The sequence below is a fragment of the Blennius ocellaris genome (genome assembly GCF_963422515.1).
Source record: "Blennius ocellaris genome assembly, chromosome: 9".
NCBI lineage: Eukaryota > Metazoa > Chordata > Actinopteri > Blenniiformes > Blenniidae > Blennius > Blennius ocellaris.
Genome location: NC_137658.1, coordinates 4,817,636 through 4,836,606, shown reverse-complemented (window position 1 = coordinate 4,836,606; position 18,971 = coordinate 4,817,636). Strand labels below are relative to the sequence as shown.

Here is an 18,971-nt window from a genome sequence, read left to right as displayed (position 1 = left end):
AGGGGAGCACATGGGATTACTTTCCTCCCTCTAAATATTTTCCCTAAATTATCCCACACTGCGTCGCGTCGCCTGGGCCCCTCGGAGGAGTCTCGGGGCTTAAGACGCACAGCGTGTAATTGTAACCATAATTACTCGCGACATCCACAGTTCAAATCCGGCTCAACACCTCGAGTCTGCCGTCACACGTCAGTCTGCACCCATGCGAACTGATGAGGCAGAAATGTCCGGGGCAAAAAAAAAAAAAAAAAAAAAGATGCTGCTTTTGCAACTTGCAGGAAAGAAGATGGTCTATTCTGTCTCCATGAAACAAACGCGCACTAGAAGTGATCACACCTGGCAGACCCCTCCACCAATCATCCATCATCCCGCAAACTGTGGCCAGGACGAGGCACGGAGCCCCCCTCCACCCCCCCACCAAAAAAAACCAAAAAACTGCAGCACATCATCCAGCTTCGATCTCATCACACACCAGAGTGACCCAAAGACGCGTTAAGACGCGCGCCACAGCCGTGCCGGATTCAACGTAACGTTACGCGCGCTCTGCATCAATCACTTCACATTACAAACAATCTTACCTTTTTTATGTTCTTTCTTTCTTTCTTTCCTTCTTTCTCCTCTGCCCGGGTAGAAGATGTGTCTCAGGTAGCACCGACACACTCTGCTGTTGGGAGGAGATGCTGCTGGAACGAGCTACTTCCCGTGAATGCGGAGGAGACTGAAGAAAGTGAGGAGATCGGCGCGGCGCGGCGCGACGCTGCGCGGGCGGAGACTTGGAGCGGCGCGGCGCGGCGCAGCGCAGCGCTCAGCCGGCGGAGGATCCCACCGAGTGACGTTCACCCGCACCGAGCCGCTTCCTTTAAGGTGGCTCCACAGCTCACGTCGTCCACCGCCAGACAAAGTCCGCTCATCAAAACAAACAAACAAACAAGCCCGAGAGCAGCAGGAGCAACCAAATCAAACCTCAAGGTTAAAGAAGCACATCCGCACAGATCCGTAACCCCATTTCACCTGCAGGGAAGGAAAACTTCAGAAAAGTCTCTCCAAGGGCCAATTTACTATCATAATTAATCCATAGCTTCATACTTTTGACACTGTTGTCCAAAATAGATTATTTCATTAAAAAAGAAATATATGTATACATATATATACTCACCGACAAAGTAAAATTTGAGTCACTCTTGCTGTCTCTTCAAATGTGTTAATCAGTTACAAGAGTGACAAAAGCAGGACCTTTGAATTCAAAAAGTAAGTTTGGGACTTAAAATGTGCCTGGTAAACGTCCTTTTACCATTTTAACTCATGTTGACAGAAAATTGACTTGATGAGCAGGATGTTAAAGATACCCAAATGCCCAAAACTAAAAAAAAAAAAAACAACTTGTTCTCCCTTTGTGGCCAGTCATATTATATCATATTGTTCAAATGTGCAATGATAGGATATAATAGTTCTTTGTGTCACTGGAAGCACTCAGCTGAAACGTTTGAAATCCTCTTGGCCACATTGTTTTTCTTTGTGGAGCCTGTTGCTTCTCCGTTTCGCATCATTCCTACGGCTGGATGCGTTCATAAAGTCGCCCTCAGTTTGGCTTATGACGCTATTTTGCAAGCAATGTGACCATTTAAGTCTCAGCAAACGTGAAACCAACTGCATTTGTGCTTCGACAGGACAGATTCTTCACAGTGATGCAATAGTGACTCAACCTCATTGGTGAAAACCACATTTCTATTTACCACACCAAACTTGTTGACACATTTGCACTTTTCAGGCCGTTATACTTCATTCTGAGGAGAGCTGGAGACGAATACAAATTCCTTGTTGCAGACACAAGTTGATATGGACGAGATCTACTTTACAAGCAGTTCATCCGTCAGCGTGTTTGTACAGGTGATGTCATTGTTTGGAAATCTGCTGAATTTAAGAACAGCCCTTTCGCAGGTTTACTTCAGGCACTTGATGGCCTTTTGACTGAGGAAAATCGCATGTTGACACTTGTGTATGTGCGGCAGACGCAACAAATAATTCACAGCTGAGTTCTATTTGCTTCCTATTTATTTCAACAATGTGCGAGAGTCAGGGTTTGCAGATGGAAAGCTGTACAGCAATGTTAACACAAAGGGGCAATATGGTTTGCTATTGATAAGTGGACAGTATGAAGTAAAATTTATAAACAACCATAAAAACACAAATCTATGTACATAAAAAAACATTATTTTGATCCTTTGCAAGTAGGAGAGGCAGAAGAGTCGAGGAGATGGTTTATGTACAAGTCTTTGAAAAAACTGGGTGCGGTCCAAATGTTTTTCTTTTCTTTTCCTTCTGTGCTACTCGTCTTGCACGTCGCCTGCTGTGGGCTGCCGAGTGATGTTAGTCTGAATGAAGAGTTTAAGGCCGTCAAAACCCTGGTTCAATAGATACTCCACGTACCAGCTCCACGCCTTGGAATTCTGAAAACCACGGAAACGCAATCAGTCACGTCTGAAGATTTGCGTGATCACAGATATCTCAGGTCAGGTCTATGAAAAGCAGGGAATTAAAAGGAAACCTCAGATACCTCCTTTATGGAATTAAGGTCTGTGTCCTTTCTGTCCGGCCAGCACTGATAAAGAGAGAACATGAATATTCATTGTCAGGCAGCTCTGGTAGATCACACAGGATCACCACTGAATGTTGCACATGGGCCGCACCAAAAAGAGGTACGTGTATTATTAAACATGATGAAAACTACATCTCATGCAAGCGCCCATTAATAATGAAATGTCCTTCTGTATTAATGCATCATCTATGAAAGATACATTAATACCACATTTGTCACGAGTCGAACTCTATTAGCCGAGCTGCACAGAGCCGCCGCCGCCGCGCCGAACGTAGTCCAAAGGCACTTGGAGGGTTCTTGTCGGATTTACTTCATAACGTGACAGAAAATAAAAGCTCACTCACCTTCTGGTGGAAATCGAAGGCGTAGCCCATGAAGGCCGGGTGGCGGACGAGGTCGAAGCTCATCCAGTGCTGCGGGACGCCACTGCGGAGGAGCAGCTCCTCTCCCAGCTGCACCCCCGTTCCCGGTTGAATCATTTTGGAGTTCCACAGGCAGTTGACCATGTTGATCAGGTACTGGTTGAACTCACGGAAAGTCTGCCGGCTGATGCGGAAAGACTGCTGAGGGAAAAAAAAAAACGGATCAAAAGGAACGAGATTCAAAAGTCTGAACAGACGTATGGTAGACTGTTTGGATTTAGTGGCATTTCTTGATGGCGTGACGAGATTTCGAGGTGACGATACAGGCAGCCTGAAATTCAGATATAAAATCATAGCCAACGGCGAATTTACATTTAGACTTTTTAATCCCTCATCTGAGGTGCTAAGGTCACGTGGTTCCGGCAGATACTTGTGGATTAAAGCACTGCTCTGCAACAAAAATCTATTCACATCAATCATTTTCGCGAAGCAAGAACACAGAAGTAAACATTCACACTTACCGCTCCCTGTTGCTCTTGACTCTTGGCTGATGTCAAGTTCACTTTGTACCTGATGCAAAAAGGGAAAAGAAAAAAGTATAATTACAGCAGAACCTTGTGTTCATGAATCACTACAAAACACCCTGTTCTCAGTCTGTCAAAAAAAAAGAAAAAAGCATGCAATTATGTTTCAGCGTTCTTCCAATGGAGTATTTTTATACCCTGCTTCAGTAGCACTATTTTAGATTCCAGAGGTGAAGTCAATTAACCAACACACTGCTGAGTATTTCATATAAAAGGTTGGAGTCGCTGTCCAGGGTACACCCTGCCTCGCTGATGGATGGATGGATGGATGGATGTGTGTATGGATGGATGGATGGATGGAGTCAAATGATGCACAGGAGAGCCTAAGTGATAATGAGAGGCCTCTCTGCCTCTCATTATCATAAATCATACATTAACATGGAAGTGCAACGAAGCTACAAGATTCCAGGTCTGTTCTTTCATCAAATATGAATATGACATTTACATTTATGGTATTGCTTTGAGATAAATGTGTGGAAGTGCTGTTAAACCTCCCCCACCTGTGCATGATGTAGGCCAGTCTGTCCACGCTGACTGGGTCAGTGGCAAACAGCGCTGGGTAAAAAACCCCCGGCGGAGGCATCACCACAAGGGGGAGGCCATATTTGAGGAATGTGTCACACACCTGCAGGGACAGAAATGCAGTAAACAACCATGGGGAGTTAAAAAAAAAAAAAAAAAGAAAAGACAAAAAGTGGAAAGCAGATACAGCAACACAAAGTATGAAGCTGCGACGATGACTCTGCTTTGTTAGGAGTGGATCTGTGAAGCTATTCCTGGCATCACACTGGCATTATGCGATTATGGTGTGTCACGTAGAGCCAAGAACTACTGTTCATGCTACTTAAATCATCCCTTATCTCTGAAGATGTGTACTGAGCAACGGAAAAGAGCTTTTGAGAGCTTTCCTTCTTGTTTCAAACATGCTCCACTCCGACGTGAAACATAATGAAAGGTTGCCAAGCAACTAGTTTTTGAGACTTATTTTCTTCTCATTTCATTCAACGTTTATGATTTTGTTTTGGTGATTAATCAGAAATATGAGTGTTACTTCATGATGTGCCCTTTAAAATTTGCTTAACGTGCCAAAGCAGAAAAATCCGAAAAAGTGAATGTTACTGGGACAGGTTAAATAACATCAATAAAAACAATAATTTGGGTCAAAAAAACAACATTTAAATCTCGTCATAATTCTCACTTTTCTTCATATTTTCAACACAACTAGATTGGCCACTCAACCAAAAAAAAAAAAATAAATACCCTTATGATTTAAAGTAACATCTTAGGACATGATTTCTGTGACTGCAAACTAATCAATAACTTCTTTCAGTGAGCCCTCAAAAATACAGAACTGTGTCATCATATGTGACACCAGTATCAATGTCTCACTCGTTGAAGAAGTGGATACAAGGAAACCGATGACAAGTCGACATCATGTAAATAACACTGTTCTGAGCCTTGTCTAATAATTCAATATGAACTTGCACCATTGAATTGACACCAGAAACAGTATAAAAGATCCCTTTGCTATGAAGCTAAATCACACAGGAAGCAGGTTTAATGATTAGCTTCAGCTGATTTACCGTCTCATAAAAGTCCAGGATGAAGCTGAGGAGGAGAGAGTGACTGTCTTCAAGCTGAAGGCCCACAGACGCAAGATGGCCGACAAAGTCAATCAGTTCCATCACCGAATCCTTGAACCCCGTCAAGGTCATGTTTCTGCGACAGAGGGCAGAGAAGAGAGTCACACACACACACACACACACACACACGAGCAGCTTTCATCTTGAGGAGTCAAATTAAAATGACTCAAACTATTCACTGCAGCAGTCCAGCGCTATATAAAAGGTAAAACAAAGAATCGAGTGATGCCTGGACAGTGGAGACAAACACAATCTATAATCAATGAACCTTCAATGTGTTGCATTCTGGTTAAATACCGGGGTGACCTTGGAAATGGCAGTGAATAAAAATTGATCTTCGCTTCAACTGATGTTTTATTGTGCGTGTAGGACAAGTCCTGAAGCCCAAGTGTTTAAACAAGATTGACATGAGCTAAAATCACTCCCCTGGCTGTTTCTGTTTTCCAAACCTTATGCAATTCAAGGATTGGATGAACAAACGGGCGCAAAACAAAAATGGAGAAAACGTGTCGATACAGAGTTCTACCTGAGCTGCAGATTACAAATAGCCTGCGTTCGTACAGAAAGGTTAGTGTATGGAGAAGCGTGACGCTTCACTCAAAGATTAATGTCACTGAGAATAACACTGCAGGAGGGTTGCCATTAAACTGAATTTGATATTAAACACAATTAATTACTTCTCCTTGTCATTAGACATGTTGTTGTTGAGTCTGCTGGAAGACACAGTATAGTATGATGGATATTTTTTTATTCTAGCAATAACACATAGTGCATAAAATAGCAGCAACACCCTAGAATTTTTTTTTTTTTTTTTTTTTTTATTATACAAGGAATTCGTAGACTTTTCTTGGTGCAAAAATACAACTTCCAAGAGCCATAACCTTTATGCTATCTAATAAATTCGTAATGTGTTTCAGGTCTATTGCCTGTTTATGCTCAGGGCGTAAACAAGTAGCAGGAAATGGATGTAAAACTCACATGGAGGTGTGACTGTTGAGGCTGATGTCCAGATCATCTTCCAGAGCGTACACCGAGTGCCAGGTCAGCCACTTGGACAACATGCTGTTCAGACACTCCATCAGTCCACACTGCGGCCGTACACAAAAACACAAAGCGTGTCGCAGTGAAAAAAAGTGTAGTGAAGCTTTACACGTACCGGAGAAATACGACTGCATCGTTTCTACAAAGGTTTTGATCGCCCCTGCACGGCGGGAGGAGCAAGACTCTGGCGTACCTTGAAAAAGAGGGAGGAGGTGAAGAAGAGCTGCATCAGGGGCTCAAACAGAAGCCGTTTGATTTCTGAACAGGAGACAAAAGGTCACAGGTCAGTTGGACGTGTTATATAACTCAAAGCGCCATACTTTCCACTAGTATATAGAGCAAAATGAAAGGCCCTGGCAATATAAGGATGTGGCCTTGTTTTTATTGAGGTGGGCTACAAGGTCAAGAAGGAAAGTAATGGCATGTACTGTAGGTTTGACAGACAGAGAACGAAAACCGCAGTGCGAGGAAGAAGTGGTCAGTAAAAGAGGCGAAAAACCCACGGGAGCTGGGGATGACGGGAACGTGGCTCAGGAGGCCGAGGATCTGCGGACGAAGCAGGGCACCGTCCCACACGTTGAGAAATTTGTAGAGGAAAGCTTCTGAACTGGAAAACCCCTCCTGTCGGGAGAAAATGCGACAAATCAGCATCGAGGTGGAATCAATCGTCGACTGGAGTTTCTCTTATGAGCACACAGTTGTGCATGTGGCTTCAAGTTAACAAGAACAGGAACCAACAGAGAATAATCCTGAGATTGAAAAAAAAAAGACCGTTGACGGTGCATGAATGGTGACTTTCACCTGAAGAAAGTCCTGGGCAGAGAGCAACTTGTTCAGAAACTGCAACGCTCCCTCTGAATCCTGGGCGGCTCCTCCATCGCCGGCAAACAGGAATTCTTAAAAAACAGTTAAAGGGGTGCTGAGAGGAGGAACAAAAGGAAAACTGCCAAGGGAATAAAGATGCACTGTGAATTCATTTAATAACATGACGAGGTTCAACTTGAGGTCACAGCACACATTTCAAAGTGTCAGTCCCCGTTTCAACGTCCCCGACGACTTACCTTCCTGTAAAGCACTGCCCAGCCAGAAATTGAGGCGTAGGAGGGCGGACTCGTCCTGCACACAGTCCAGGTACTGCAGGGCCAGACTGGAACCCAGCAGTGAGCCCATCTGAGCAGGCAGCTGGTGGAGGGGAAAAATGCAGAGACGGGAAGGGAAACGTTAAACCGAGAGGCTAAAATAGCCAAACTGGATGGATAACAAAGAACTGTCAGGTGACCATGCTCACGCACTCAGATGTCAAATTACAGAGACGGACAGGGCTCATCAGTGAAAATGTTTACTTAAAGATTAAGAACCAGCAGATGCCCAAGTCCTTCTAATTTAATTTGCCACAATTCAACTCTGTAAAATCTATACGTGGCAATACTAGGGCAAGCTGAATACTTTCCAGAGGCCGGTACTGTGCATGAGCCTCACGACACGTGTAATTTGTCACTCTAATAAATAAATCCGAATGAGAAGAACAGACTGTAAATGGACACAAGTCAGCTCTTCAATAATATCGGAGCAAGCGTATCATTAAACTGAAAAAGCACCATTCTGCTTTTGACAACAGGAACAGTGCCTGAGAAGGAAATAATCAATGATCTTCTGTCAATGTCTTTGCTGAAGGGGTTTATGCGGCAGATTGAATGCCCCCATCCGTCTTCCCCAACACTATGCGACACGGAGCTTCCTGCCTGTGTATATAAACACGCGGGCGGCCATTGTCCTGCGAAAAACCCCGGACTGTTCCACGTGAGCTTTGAGTGCACCGAAAGAGGTGAATTTATGTAGCATGGCACATAAAACTCTGTGAGCCATTTAAAATGACTTATATCATTTTATCAGGTCACTGAATCTGCAGGGCAAATAGACATTTATGGCGAGGCCTCTTTAAATGTCCATTTGTTTTGCCAACTTTGCCCCATGCGTCACTTGGATAGATCTCATCTCTGGTCTCTTGCTTTCATTGCTCATATGACACAGACTAAACAGTGATGATGGAAAAATAAAACAGAAAAACAAAATGAAATGTCTAAAAACAAAAAAATGCAAGCTCTCTGCTCCTGCAATCTGTTTGTATTCTAATAAATTACATGGAGCCACAGGCCACCTCTGCTGTGATTTCTGGCATTACAACATACAAGCAAACAGTACCACAGCGCCATCCTGTGGTTGTGAGAACACATCACAAACATCAAGCTCCAGCGGAAGTAAAGTGACGTGTGGGTGTGTATTTTTATATTAAATGCTCTTTCTGTGGGGCTCTTCTGCCTTCACCTCCAAGAAGGCAGTATAGGGTTTTCGAAACCTTTTACAATAATGTGCCAATCATAAAAACAATATCAATAACAGTTCTTTGCTTCACATCAAGGTTTGGTGTTAATAAATCACGTTTTTTCCCCCCTTATTCCGTCACTGATTACAAGATTTTGACCGCAAGATGGTCCCTCACACATTTGCAGCATGAAATGACCAATAAGAGAATAACATAGAAATTTAAAGAAGATGCCATGCTCTGCCAGTTGAGTCAAACTGGCACATAACATTAAATACGAGGGATTAAATGTGGAGGCTGAGAGAAGAAATGAGAAGAAGGTGGAATAGTAAGAGATTCCAAGAACTTGTACCTCTATGCGATGCATATTTTGTAACATCTGAGCAAAAGAGTTGATCTGCACCATGGGGACCAGCTCTCTGCCGAAGGACTCAGTTTGAGGATCTCTGTTGACGGCTGCTCTCAACGCTGGCAAATCCAAGTGACCGTGTTTCTGAAAAAGCCACAAGAGAAGAGAGCGCTAAGACGAAGACAAAGAAATCTTAATAAACTGATAATAAATTACATGAATTGTATAGCTGCTACTCCATGAACTGTTGGAATGTTATTATATTATTTGATGAAGGTCGAATGTAGTAAATAAAGCACAAAATGTTTTTCGAATTATTGCTAATTACCAGAATTATTTAACTTACGTACTTCAATCTAGTATGTTATAGTATTGATCTTCAGTGTGTCAACCGTTCTTCAGAAACTTTAAAACTCAAGGTATTACGTCAACTTTGAAAACTCACTACAGTGACCCCATGTGGAATAAACATGCAAGAACATAAATAGTAAATAAATCCTTTTTTTAAAACATTGTTTAAAAATGCAATCATCAATGAACTGTCAAAGTCAGTGCTAAAGAAGTAATATGAATGTGTTCAGTTTGTTACATAGCAGAAAGAAATGTCATAATAACAAATCAGCAAACTTTGGCATGTGAAAACATCAACATTAAATCTTGCAATTTTCATCCCACATGGGTATTTTTTAACAAATATCGACGCTAAAACTGAAAGTAAAATTCAAGCGTCTGAATTCAACCACAAGCGAGAAATGGAAAACTAAGCTAAACATTACTATAACGTCTCCATGTTTCAGAGATGATAAAAGTACTAAGAATCAGAAGTTACAAAGAAACCAGCAGTAAGTGAATTATACCAGGAGGGATAGCGAACGGAAACATGAGCCTATCCAGAAGCTCAAGCGCACTCCCCTACCCTTTTGCGAGAAGTGCTCTTCTCCTTATTTGTGAAAGCCAGACTGATGCTGGGAGCGACCTGCAGACCGTTCCTCTTCTGGACAGCGATCAATGCTGATTTCCAGGGGGAAATGTGGTTTCTAAATCCACTCTGAGAAAAACAGGAAGCATTCAGTTTTGTTGACGGTTCAGACACGATGGCGGTGGAGAGTGAAAGCAGCATGAGGAGTCACAATTCGTGTACAAACCCTCATCCTTGACGGGATGGAGAGCAACACCAGCTCGGGACGAAACACTTTGTAAAGTGACAGCAGGTGCAGGAGAAAAGGCTGCCGTCCCTATAGAAAACAACAGTAATATATTGACTCTGCAGCTCCATTTGTGATTGATGCTTCCTAACGACGCGGGATGGAACGATAAGTACGGAAAGGCGACTTGATTATGTGAATGATGTGTCGAGGGTAAACAACAATTTAGCATGTCATGAATTTTCATACGGGGAGGGGAAAGCCAATATGAACACTTTGATTAATGGCTGTAGATGGCATCAAATACGCAGGATGTTTACCAGTTTAGACTGCAGCTCCAGTAACTTCCTGACTCTGAAGACTTGCACTGCAATGACAAAAACCATTCAGTTAGAAATGTTCAGAAAACCACATTTGAAAAGGGGACATACGGGAAGTGAACGAGAAAAAGAGGATGGCAGCACATTGATCCTATGTTAAGTGAATACATATGAACAATCTGGATGCTGCCATGCAAAACTATTTAAGGAGTTTTCAAATGGTGATTTACAACAACTAATTTGGTAAATATATGAATATTTGTTACGAGCTCAAAATCATACAGACTTGAAATGGAAGCTTAGAAACATCTTGCTTACCACTTTCCTTTCGGGTTAGAAGGTACAATAGGTGGCAGATAAAAGGGCACTGGAAGGAGACAGAAAGGACCGGTTTATTTAAATATCATTTCACTGATTTATGCGGATACAACGTAAACTCTCGCTGTTCATTGGTTAATTGCAGATATGATGGAATACATGGTTTTAGCAGCACAGATGGACAGATAACTAGAGAAACATATCTCAAAATGTCATCACTCACCAGGTTTTCATCCATGACGAAGCTGAAGATGAAACCATAAATTGCTCGAAGTTGGTCCTTTCCGTCAATCATATCAAACATGGTCAAAACCCACTTTATGAAGAGGACCTGTAAAATACGTCAAAGTAAAGAAAACGGAAGTTTCTCGTCTCAAAAACTGCGCAAGTCATTGAAAACCGAAGGATATTCATGGCCAGCAGGCCACTAAAATTTAAAACATAGTATTTTCTTCCAAGACATCATTCATTAAAAACAATATAGGTAAATGTCTCATACAAAAAAATAAATTCTGTTCAACAAAATGAGCTCAATGAGGTTTTTTTTTTGCATTTACCTGCGTGCCCACAGGCATTGTCCCAACATTCAGCCAAACCACCGCTCTCACAACGGCCTCTTGTGGCACCACAGATGCAGGAATCAGACACTTCAGCACCCGTGCACATGGAGGATTGCCTACAGAGACCAAACCAAATATTAAGACTGAACATGAAATAAAAGCTTCCACTTGCCCAGGATATCAATGCACACTTGTCAAATTGTGCCGACGTGCCTACGCTCTACGTTGTGCCTTGTTTCTTTGACTGAAGGATTCAGTTCTATTCCAGCCTCTCTGAGTGTAGTTTGCATGTTCTCTCCGCACATGTGGGTTTTCTCTCGGTAGTCCAGTTCCCTTCCCGTCTAAAAACATCTACTCAAACTCATAAACAGCTCTGAGTTCAGTGTAAACAGTCTTGGGTCTGTCCTGCATTCACCTATAGTCAGCTGCCATCAGCTCCAGCCCCAAGAGTAGAATAAAGCATGGATGGTTTGTCCTATCTCCCATCCACAGACAGGCAGGGAGATAAATGTGTTAAATTCACCGAGATGCTTTTGTAAAAGTAATCTACTCATAAAATAAAGTGACAGTCTGTCAAAAAGAACATCATAAAGCAGCAAAGGATATGGTTTTACAGGCTTCCCTGTCAAGCAGTTCCGGCTGATACGGAGATACAGTAAATGCTGATGCTCCAGCTAAGTGACAGCCTTACCCATTCGCAGACTCATGGCAAACTCCAGCATTAGAGAAATGGCCTCAGGGGAAAGCCCTCTGCTGTAGGCCTCCTTCTCCACCAGCTCCAGGTTCTTCTCAAAGTCATCGTTTCCGGTCACTGGAGTCCCTGCTTCCACTGCAGGAGACACAGGAAATAATGTTTGTGTGCTTTTTAAAATACTCACAAACAAGAGGAAATACTCGACAGTTTTAATGCTGGACAACTAGACATGGAGCAATAATGTTGTTTTATCCTGTTGTCATTAGCCCAACATAGTGTTCACTGTGTGTAAACGTTACAACAAGGTGGAAGCTCTCACAGTTCAGCTCATGTTAACTGCAACATGAGGCGTCCAAGAATTTGGAGAACTTCACTGAGAACCTCTCACTGTCCTGAAAAACAACCCCGGTAAGTTGGTGCATCTAAACTTGACCATTGGTCTGATTGTAGACATTGTCACACCTACAATTCTATGTTTGTTTTTAATTCTTACTGCTTGTCCCTCGGTTTGCACCTTCACAAACTACTGACCTGTCCAGGTTGTATTCTGCCTTTGTCCACAATCAACTGGGATTGCATTACAGAAAATAGATGGATAAAAATCTTAGTATGGGTAAGTATTTCATGCACCAAAACACTGAGACAACTAGTGTAGAGATAAGTAATGGCATGCTTTTAAACAGTGACATCAGAAAAATGTTAAACTGAATTATATTTCTGGTCCTACTTCTTTGTTTCATGTGAATGACCAGAGATTAGTTTGGTTATTTCTAGGGCCGCTAAACTGGGTATTATCCTGCAAAAAAAAAATACTGACACTATTCGTTTCACGTCTAGGCAAAACAAAACTATGTTTGGAGATCCTCGTGGTTCTCATCTAGCACCACTAGTACTCAACATCCCATTGGGTCTGTGGATGTTAATTTGCTTGGTTATTTTTTGTTTTGTTTTTGTACTGCTGTTATCATTTCTAATATTAGTACCAGTATTAGTACCAGTAATCTACCAGTAATCGAGCAAAATATGTAGTTAATAAGATTACTTTTAATATGAAAATATTCGAAATTGCGTTATTTACCACTCCTGTCCCTTTATGCACTTTTAAATCAAGCGAGCAGACCGTGACTCACTCGGTTTGTACAAAAAGTAATGTAAACACTTTGAAGTTCAATAAACAGCAACCCTTGGCTTGTTTCTATCGTCGTCTATTTTTTTTTTATTATTTGTTTCCTTAGCAGTTCTCAGCTGCAGTAACAACAACACCGTCGGCTCCCACCCTGCCCTCACCGTCAGAGAAGTACTTCAGGGCCAGAACAAACGGCTCCTCCGCCTCCTTCTTCCTCTTCTCCTGCTCTGCGACCCTCAAACTCCTGTTACCGCTCCGGCTGGACGCACTCTGGTCGAGACTCGAATGATCTGAAGCGGACAGGTTGTGTGTTTCTGCCATCTCTACATTGCTAACAGAGGAAAAAACTCCGGTCTGTTTTCAGCCATTCAAAAAGAAACTCAAAAACTCCGCGCGACCGTTGCCCCGCGCATGCCTGTTGTGGTATTTCCGCTACGTGGCATTCTGGGAGTTGTAGTCTTTGGCTACTCTCCCACCATGGCGTCCTTCAAGCCCTTTGTAGGGGCTCCTTGAAGTTTTCACTAAATCATATTGAAATAATAATTGCCATCCTACTTTTTATTCTATTCACAGAAGGTACTTGTGGCAGTCGTTGAGTTAGTTATTCTTTATAATGCCTTCTGGTTGGTCTTCTTCTTCAGGGGAGGATAATAAGGAACTGATATTTCTATCAAACCCGGAATTTAAAGGTTAAATGTGTTTTGTGGCTCTACACACATTTTATTTGGTGTAAACTACTGAATCTACTGAATCATTGAAAACAGGTAAAATGCACAACCACTCTATTAAATTTCTTTATCTTTCAAAGGTAGTAACATTTGCCACATTCCTAGTGGGATTTTTCCAATGAAACAGTGTTCTGGTGTATTTTTCCAACTGTCCCTTTTGAAATATAAACAATAGAATACATTTTACAACTGTTCAGACTAGGGTATTTAAGCAGCAACAATAGAGTATGGCAATTTGCTGCAGGATCCTTTCAGTACACATCACATGAAATAATGTAATTGTCACATGGTTAGGCTGTCTCCCAAGATTTATTGATAAACATGTAAGGTTTTGGGTGAATCCTGGTTTGTCAATACTGTATTTGTTTCCAGTGTTCTCTTATTTTGACATTGATTGAGGAAATCACCACTGTTCTATGTTTTTTCCCTCCGTTTGTATTCATTCTTCCTTAATACAAGTTGGACTCCCCTGAAGCTGCAGTAGCCTGTCCTAGCGCCGCTGGGTGAAGGTCAGGCAACACCTTGGACGAGTTGGCTCTGTACAGACAAACGTTATGAAATATTAATGTGTGCCTTGTACAAAAGGGCACATCAAATGTCATCCCTTCTTTGCTTTAGGTTCAGGAGGTTGTTTTTTTTTGTGCAGTCAGAAAAGTCAGGCTCAGCACAGTTGTGCAGAAGCAGAGCAGAGGCTGAAATTTCCTCTATATTGTAGATCATATGATGCAGTTTCGATCCTCCATCACAGATCAGTCTGAAACTCATCTCTATCCCAGTCCACCCTGCCTGTACTCTCTCCTTGACCTCCACTCCTGTTCATGTTTATCATCAAACGCTCCAGCAGATATTTTTCAATAACTTTGCTGTTCCCATCCTGTCTGAATCACGGGACCTTCAATTTCCAGGTCGATATTGTTTGTCCAGTGCTTTTTCACAGCCAGCCAGCCTCTACCTCTGCTCTTTAAATATTATGAAATGGCCCTTCAGTCTTTCAGAACCTGCAGTTTATAGCCCCCCTCCTGCCAATCGGATGCAGCCAACATAATGAAAAAAAAATTATTTCTTAATGATAAGACAAACAGAATAAGGTTTAAATTGTTTCCACAAACAGAGGCCTCCTTCTGCTCACTGAAATGTGCTGTGAGCCTTTCAAAGTTGCACTCAAATCATTAAATATTCAAACAGTTTCTGATCAAAAGTTATCCTGCACAACACACGGATATGCATAAATGTGTTGTAAATGATATGTAGTGTGTTTAGTCCTCCATTTTTTATTATAATAAAGTACAATAAACTATAGAATTGAGACAAATGTAAATACGCACTTTTGGAAACCCAAATCTATAAGGTGCTGTCTTCTTATATATCTAAACCTCCTTTAAAAAAACGTACTGTACCAAACGGACAATGTGAGACCCATCAAATGTATATTCTTTCATTCTGCACCACACCACAGAGAATTAGGTTTACAGCTGCCTCTTAACTTTAACATTCACTTCAGAATTTATCTGCTCAGTTTTCCATCTCCACAGGAGTGATGACTGAACCACACCATTTGGCCCGACGACAAAATACACGACAGAAAGATCTTTATGTTTCCAGTTTGGCCGTTTGCCCTTTCAACCCCATTGATGGAAAAGGAGTCTCATTTCCTGCCCATGTTGGGGTCAAGAATGGGGGGAGGGATTTTAATGTGACACACCCCAAGCAACAAACTGGTGATAAGCACAACCTAGCATCACTGTGCTTTTGGTCCGACATACAGATGTTGAAATAACTGTAATAAAAGAATAAAAGAAACAACAGTCAGTTTCACCTCCAATTCTTTATTGAAGTTAACATTTACAGAAATATTGTGAATCGTAAAATTGACAGCATTCAAAAATCTCAACAGGAATGCTTTCATTTTAATATTTTTTATAAATACAAACTAAAACCGAACCACACGAGTGGAAATTTAAGACCTAAACTGTGAATTACAAATTGTAAAATTCCTCATTTTAACAGGCAAAAATATTGAAACCGATTTGAATGTGTCGCTGTGCAAGCTGGCAGCAGACACCCGAGTCAAACGTCCATTTCCCCGAAATAACTTTGTGAAAACTGAAAGGGGGAAGACGATACTCACATCGTTTTACTTTGGGGAAAAAGTATTGGAGAAAGGATGTCATGCGTACTGCTGCGAAAAATCTACTGGGATGAAAAGGACAGAAGAAGGATTTACAAGTTTTTCTCTTTTTTTAAGTCGCCGTCGAGTAACGCTGCACCAAAATAAGACGTACTGTAATACAAGGACTGATTCACAACCTTCCAACCGTGCCTATTTTGGTTTATGTCGTATTTTCCTGACAAATTTCAACATGCTTTAAAATCATTTGCGGTTTTCTCCTAAATACAGTAAAAAATAAATAAAAAAAACAAATTAGAAAAACAAAGAGTATTTCAAAAAAGAGAACAACAAACTGCATTCCCAATCAACTTCCAACATAAACGAAATTCACATTTGATTTAAAAACACAAACATTTAACACAGTGTAAGACTGGAATAAATAGGAAAACTAGACCAACTAGTGTGACGATAAGCTGATCGCGTCAGTTTCCATTGGTATAACTGTTCGTGGTTATGCAGAGGACGTACGGGTCGGGAGTTCTCCGTTTCACAGTAAGATTTCAGAAGAGCGGGTCAGAGTAATCAGTCAGCCAGCTGGACGGTACGGAGGAGGAGTGTGAGGGCTTTTATTACTAGGTGTGACTGTTTCCTTCAAGATATGAATTACTACGATCCATTGAGGCGCACCTGGCTTTCTTTGCTGTGGCTTGAACCCCCCCACCACCACCCCAAAAAAAAAAAAGTAAGATTCTTTAGGATTGTTTGACCTTGTTCTTTTCCTGATCGTTGATGTGCTGCTCCTCTCTGCTGTCCTCTCTCTCCGGCCGGTCGTCGCTCTGGCGGGCAATAAGTAGCCGGCAGGTGAGCAGAATGCCGAAGACCAGAGCGTGGGCGTAACGCTTGAGCGGGTCTCCGACGAGCTGGTGGAAAAACAGCACAGCCAGCATGACCAGCAGGAGCAAGAAGTTGGCCACGTCCTTTGGCCTGCCCGGCACCAGGGTGAGCACCACGCCACAGCCGACCTCCAGAGAGCCGATGATCTTGCGTAGCAGGACGGAGGTGATCCCAATCTTTTTCAGACCTGGCAATGCCTTGGCGTAGCTCTTATAGGCTCTTTTCTGCAACAACAACAACAAAAACACACTGAGAGGTGTCTCAGGGACTGAAAACTCAATTGTCAACACAATTAAGAATCATCCATCACTGCGGCTGTGATCAAGACTGAAGAGAAGTTAAGGGATCATCTTTGAATATTGAAGTTTGACATCACAGGACATTTCAGCATCAGCACCAGCAGGTGCATCTTGTAGAAATTGCTGGAATTGCCTCTGAAACTGCAAAATTGAATCAAGAAGCTTGGCAACTGCAACACATGTGCTGAGCAGCAAAAAAATAAAATAAAAATAAAGAGCCAACAGTCACCTCCAAATCTGCTGACTAACCTGCAAGTACTCGCATCTTTCAAGATAAACAATAAAGACGACTTGCGTGCAATTATCTGGTTTCCATCCGAGCTTCAACGTTCAGAGGCTCACGAGTGAAAGATGTCGTGTTGCGTGCAGCATTGCTGATGAATGCGTGAAACCTGTGGTGACACCGTGATGTCTGTTATCTTTCAACATACAGGCCGAATTCTGGTTTACATTTTACATAACCGTGCACGATTCTCAAACAGATGGGAGGGGGGGTTAAAAAAACGGAGATTCGCGGAATAGTGAGCAGTTATTACCCGTCTTTTTTTTTACCCCTCACTATTTAGGTCAGCGTCTCTGCAGATCATTGGAGGCTGTCGCCTGTGCAGCCGCCGCAGAACAATGGCCTTTCACCCCCTCTTCTGCTGCGGACTCTCCCCGGTACTCACCATCTCGCTGTAGGCGTCTTTGCTCAGCCTCGGCGTCAGCTTGATGGTGCCCATGAACACGAAGAACAGACCCAGGGCGAAAGAAAGGGCCACGATGGTTACGGTCCTTGGCGAGGCCATGTTCGAGCGTGAAGCCAGCCGGCGAGCTGAACGGTGAGCGGGGACTGTATTTCCCGGTGGAGAGAGGATGAACCAGGGGGAAGGGCTTCTGGAGGAACCACAAAGATGGCGGCGCGGTGTCCCCGCCTGCCTCCCGCCGCCGCCGCCGCTGCCTGGAGGAAAACCGTTCACCGCCTCACTCCGCGGAAACTCACGCTTTTATTAAACCGACGCCGTGACTGCGACAACATCTTTTAACGCTCCGCGGAAACCATTTTGGAGGGAATACAGCTTTTTGTGTTGCTTTACGGCATGGCTCGACCGCTGATGCCTTCCGGTTGCCTAGCAACCAACAACAATGGCGGATGAAAAGACTGAAGAACTGCGACCACTAAATACAAAACAAAAACAAACTGTGCTTCTAAGCACGATTTGTTATTAATAATAATAATAATAATAATAATAGTATATTGCATTTGTCAACACCTTTCCAATTTTCAAGTTCATAAAAATCCAGTTAAAAACAAGAAAATAAATATCAGTATCAGTGAAGAACAACAAACCAAAACACATTCATCCATTTGCAGTAGAAAATAAAATAGTAAAGAGTACGTTGCTCCGACAAGCAAATCAGAGGTCAAACCCTCTATAGTGTCATCAGGGGTTGAGCCAATCCCAGTCAAGGGAGGGCCTGTCTGTGACCCTCCCACAATTAGGCTGCTCTGCTCTGACACATGGTTAAAGGTGTAATAAAGGCTTCATCTCTGTGACAGGAGTTTTCCTGCTCTCCTTCATTCCCATCACCCTCTTCTTCCTCCCCCTGGTCATTGGCAAAGGTTAATATTTTCCGTTGTTGTGGAGCAAGGCTATACAGGGTGAAAATCTATTTTTTTCACAAAACTAAAAACAATCACTATGGAAACTAACTCCAAACTCAACATAAAGCTGATTTCAATGATGCTCTCTGGTGCAAAATTCAGTGATATAAATAGGTGACCTTTATTGAAATACCAGTTAGAGGCTACTGAAACTAAAAACTTTAGTATCTGCAATTGAGGATATTGTAAATTTTTAGTAACTCGAATATTTTTTTTCATTTTTAAAATCTATGT

General features: G+C 42.3%; 2 protein-coding genes across 2 annotated transcripts; both read right to left on the bottom strand.

Annotated features, from left to right (window-relative positions):
- Positions 1–2,324: 2,324 nt before the first annotated feature.
- On the bottom strand, positions 2,325–13,382 carry cenpi (centromere protein I; the record flags this gene model as incomplete). Its single annotated transcript, XM_080502400.1, has 20 exons — positions 2,325–2,447; positions 2,555–2,599; positions 2,941–3,159; positions 3,480–3,528; positions 4,043–4,167; positions 5,126–5,261; positions 6,164–6,273; positions 6,420–6,484; positions 6,730–6,847; positions 7,028–7,122; positions 7,288–7,408; positions 8,902–9,042; positions 9,815–9,946; positions 10,044–10,133; positions 10,364–10,410; positions 10,682–10,730; positions 10,905–11,012; positions 11,239–11,357; positions 11,933–12,070; positions 13,223–13,382. The coding sequence occupies 20 exons, from the start codon at positions 13,380–13,382 to the stop codon at positions 2,325–2,327; spliced, it is 2,190 nt and encodes a 729-aa protein (XP_080358526.1).
- Positions 13,383–16,651: 3,269 nt separating this feature from the next.
- Positions 16,652–17,880, bottom strand: tmem35 (transmembrane protein 35; the record flags this gene model as incomplete). Its single annotated transcript, XM_080502254.1, has 2 exons — positions 16,652–17,017; positions 17,761–17,880. 2 exons carry the CDS (start codon positions 17,878–17,880, stop codon positions 16,652–16,654), a joined length of 486 nt encoding a protein of 161 aa, XP_080358380.1.
- Between the last annotated feature and the right edge of the window lie 1,091 nt (positions 17,881–18,971).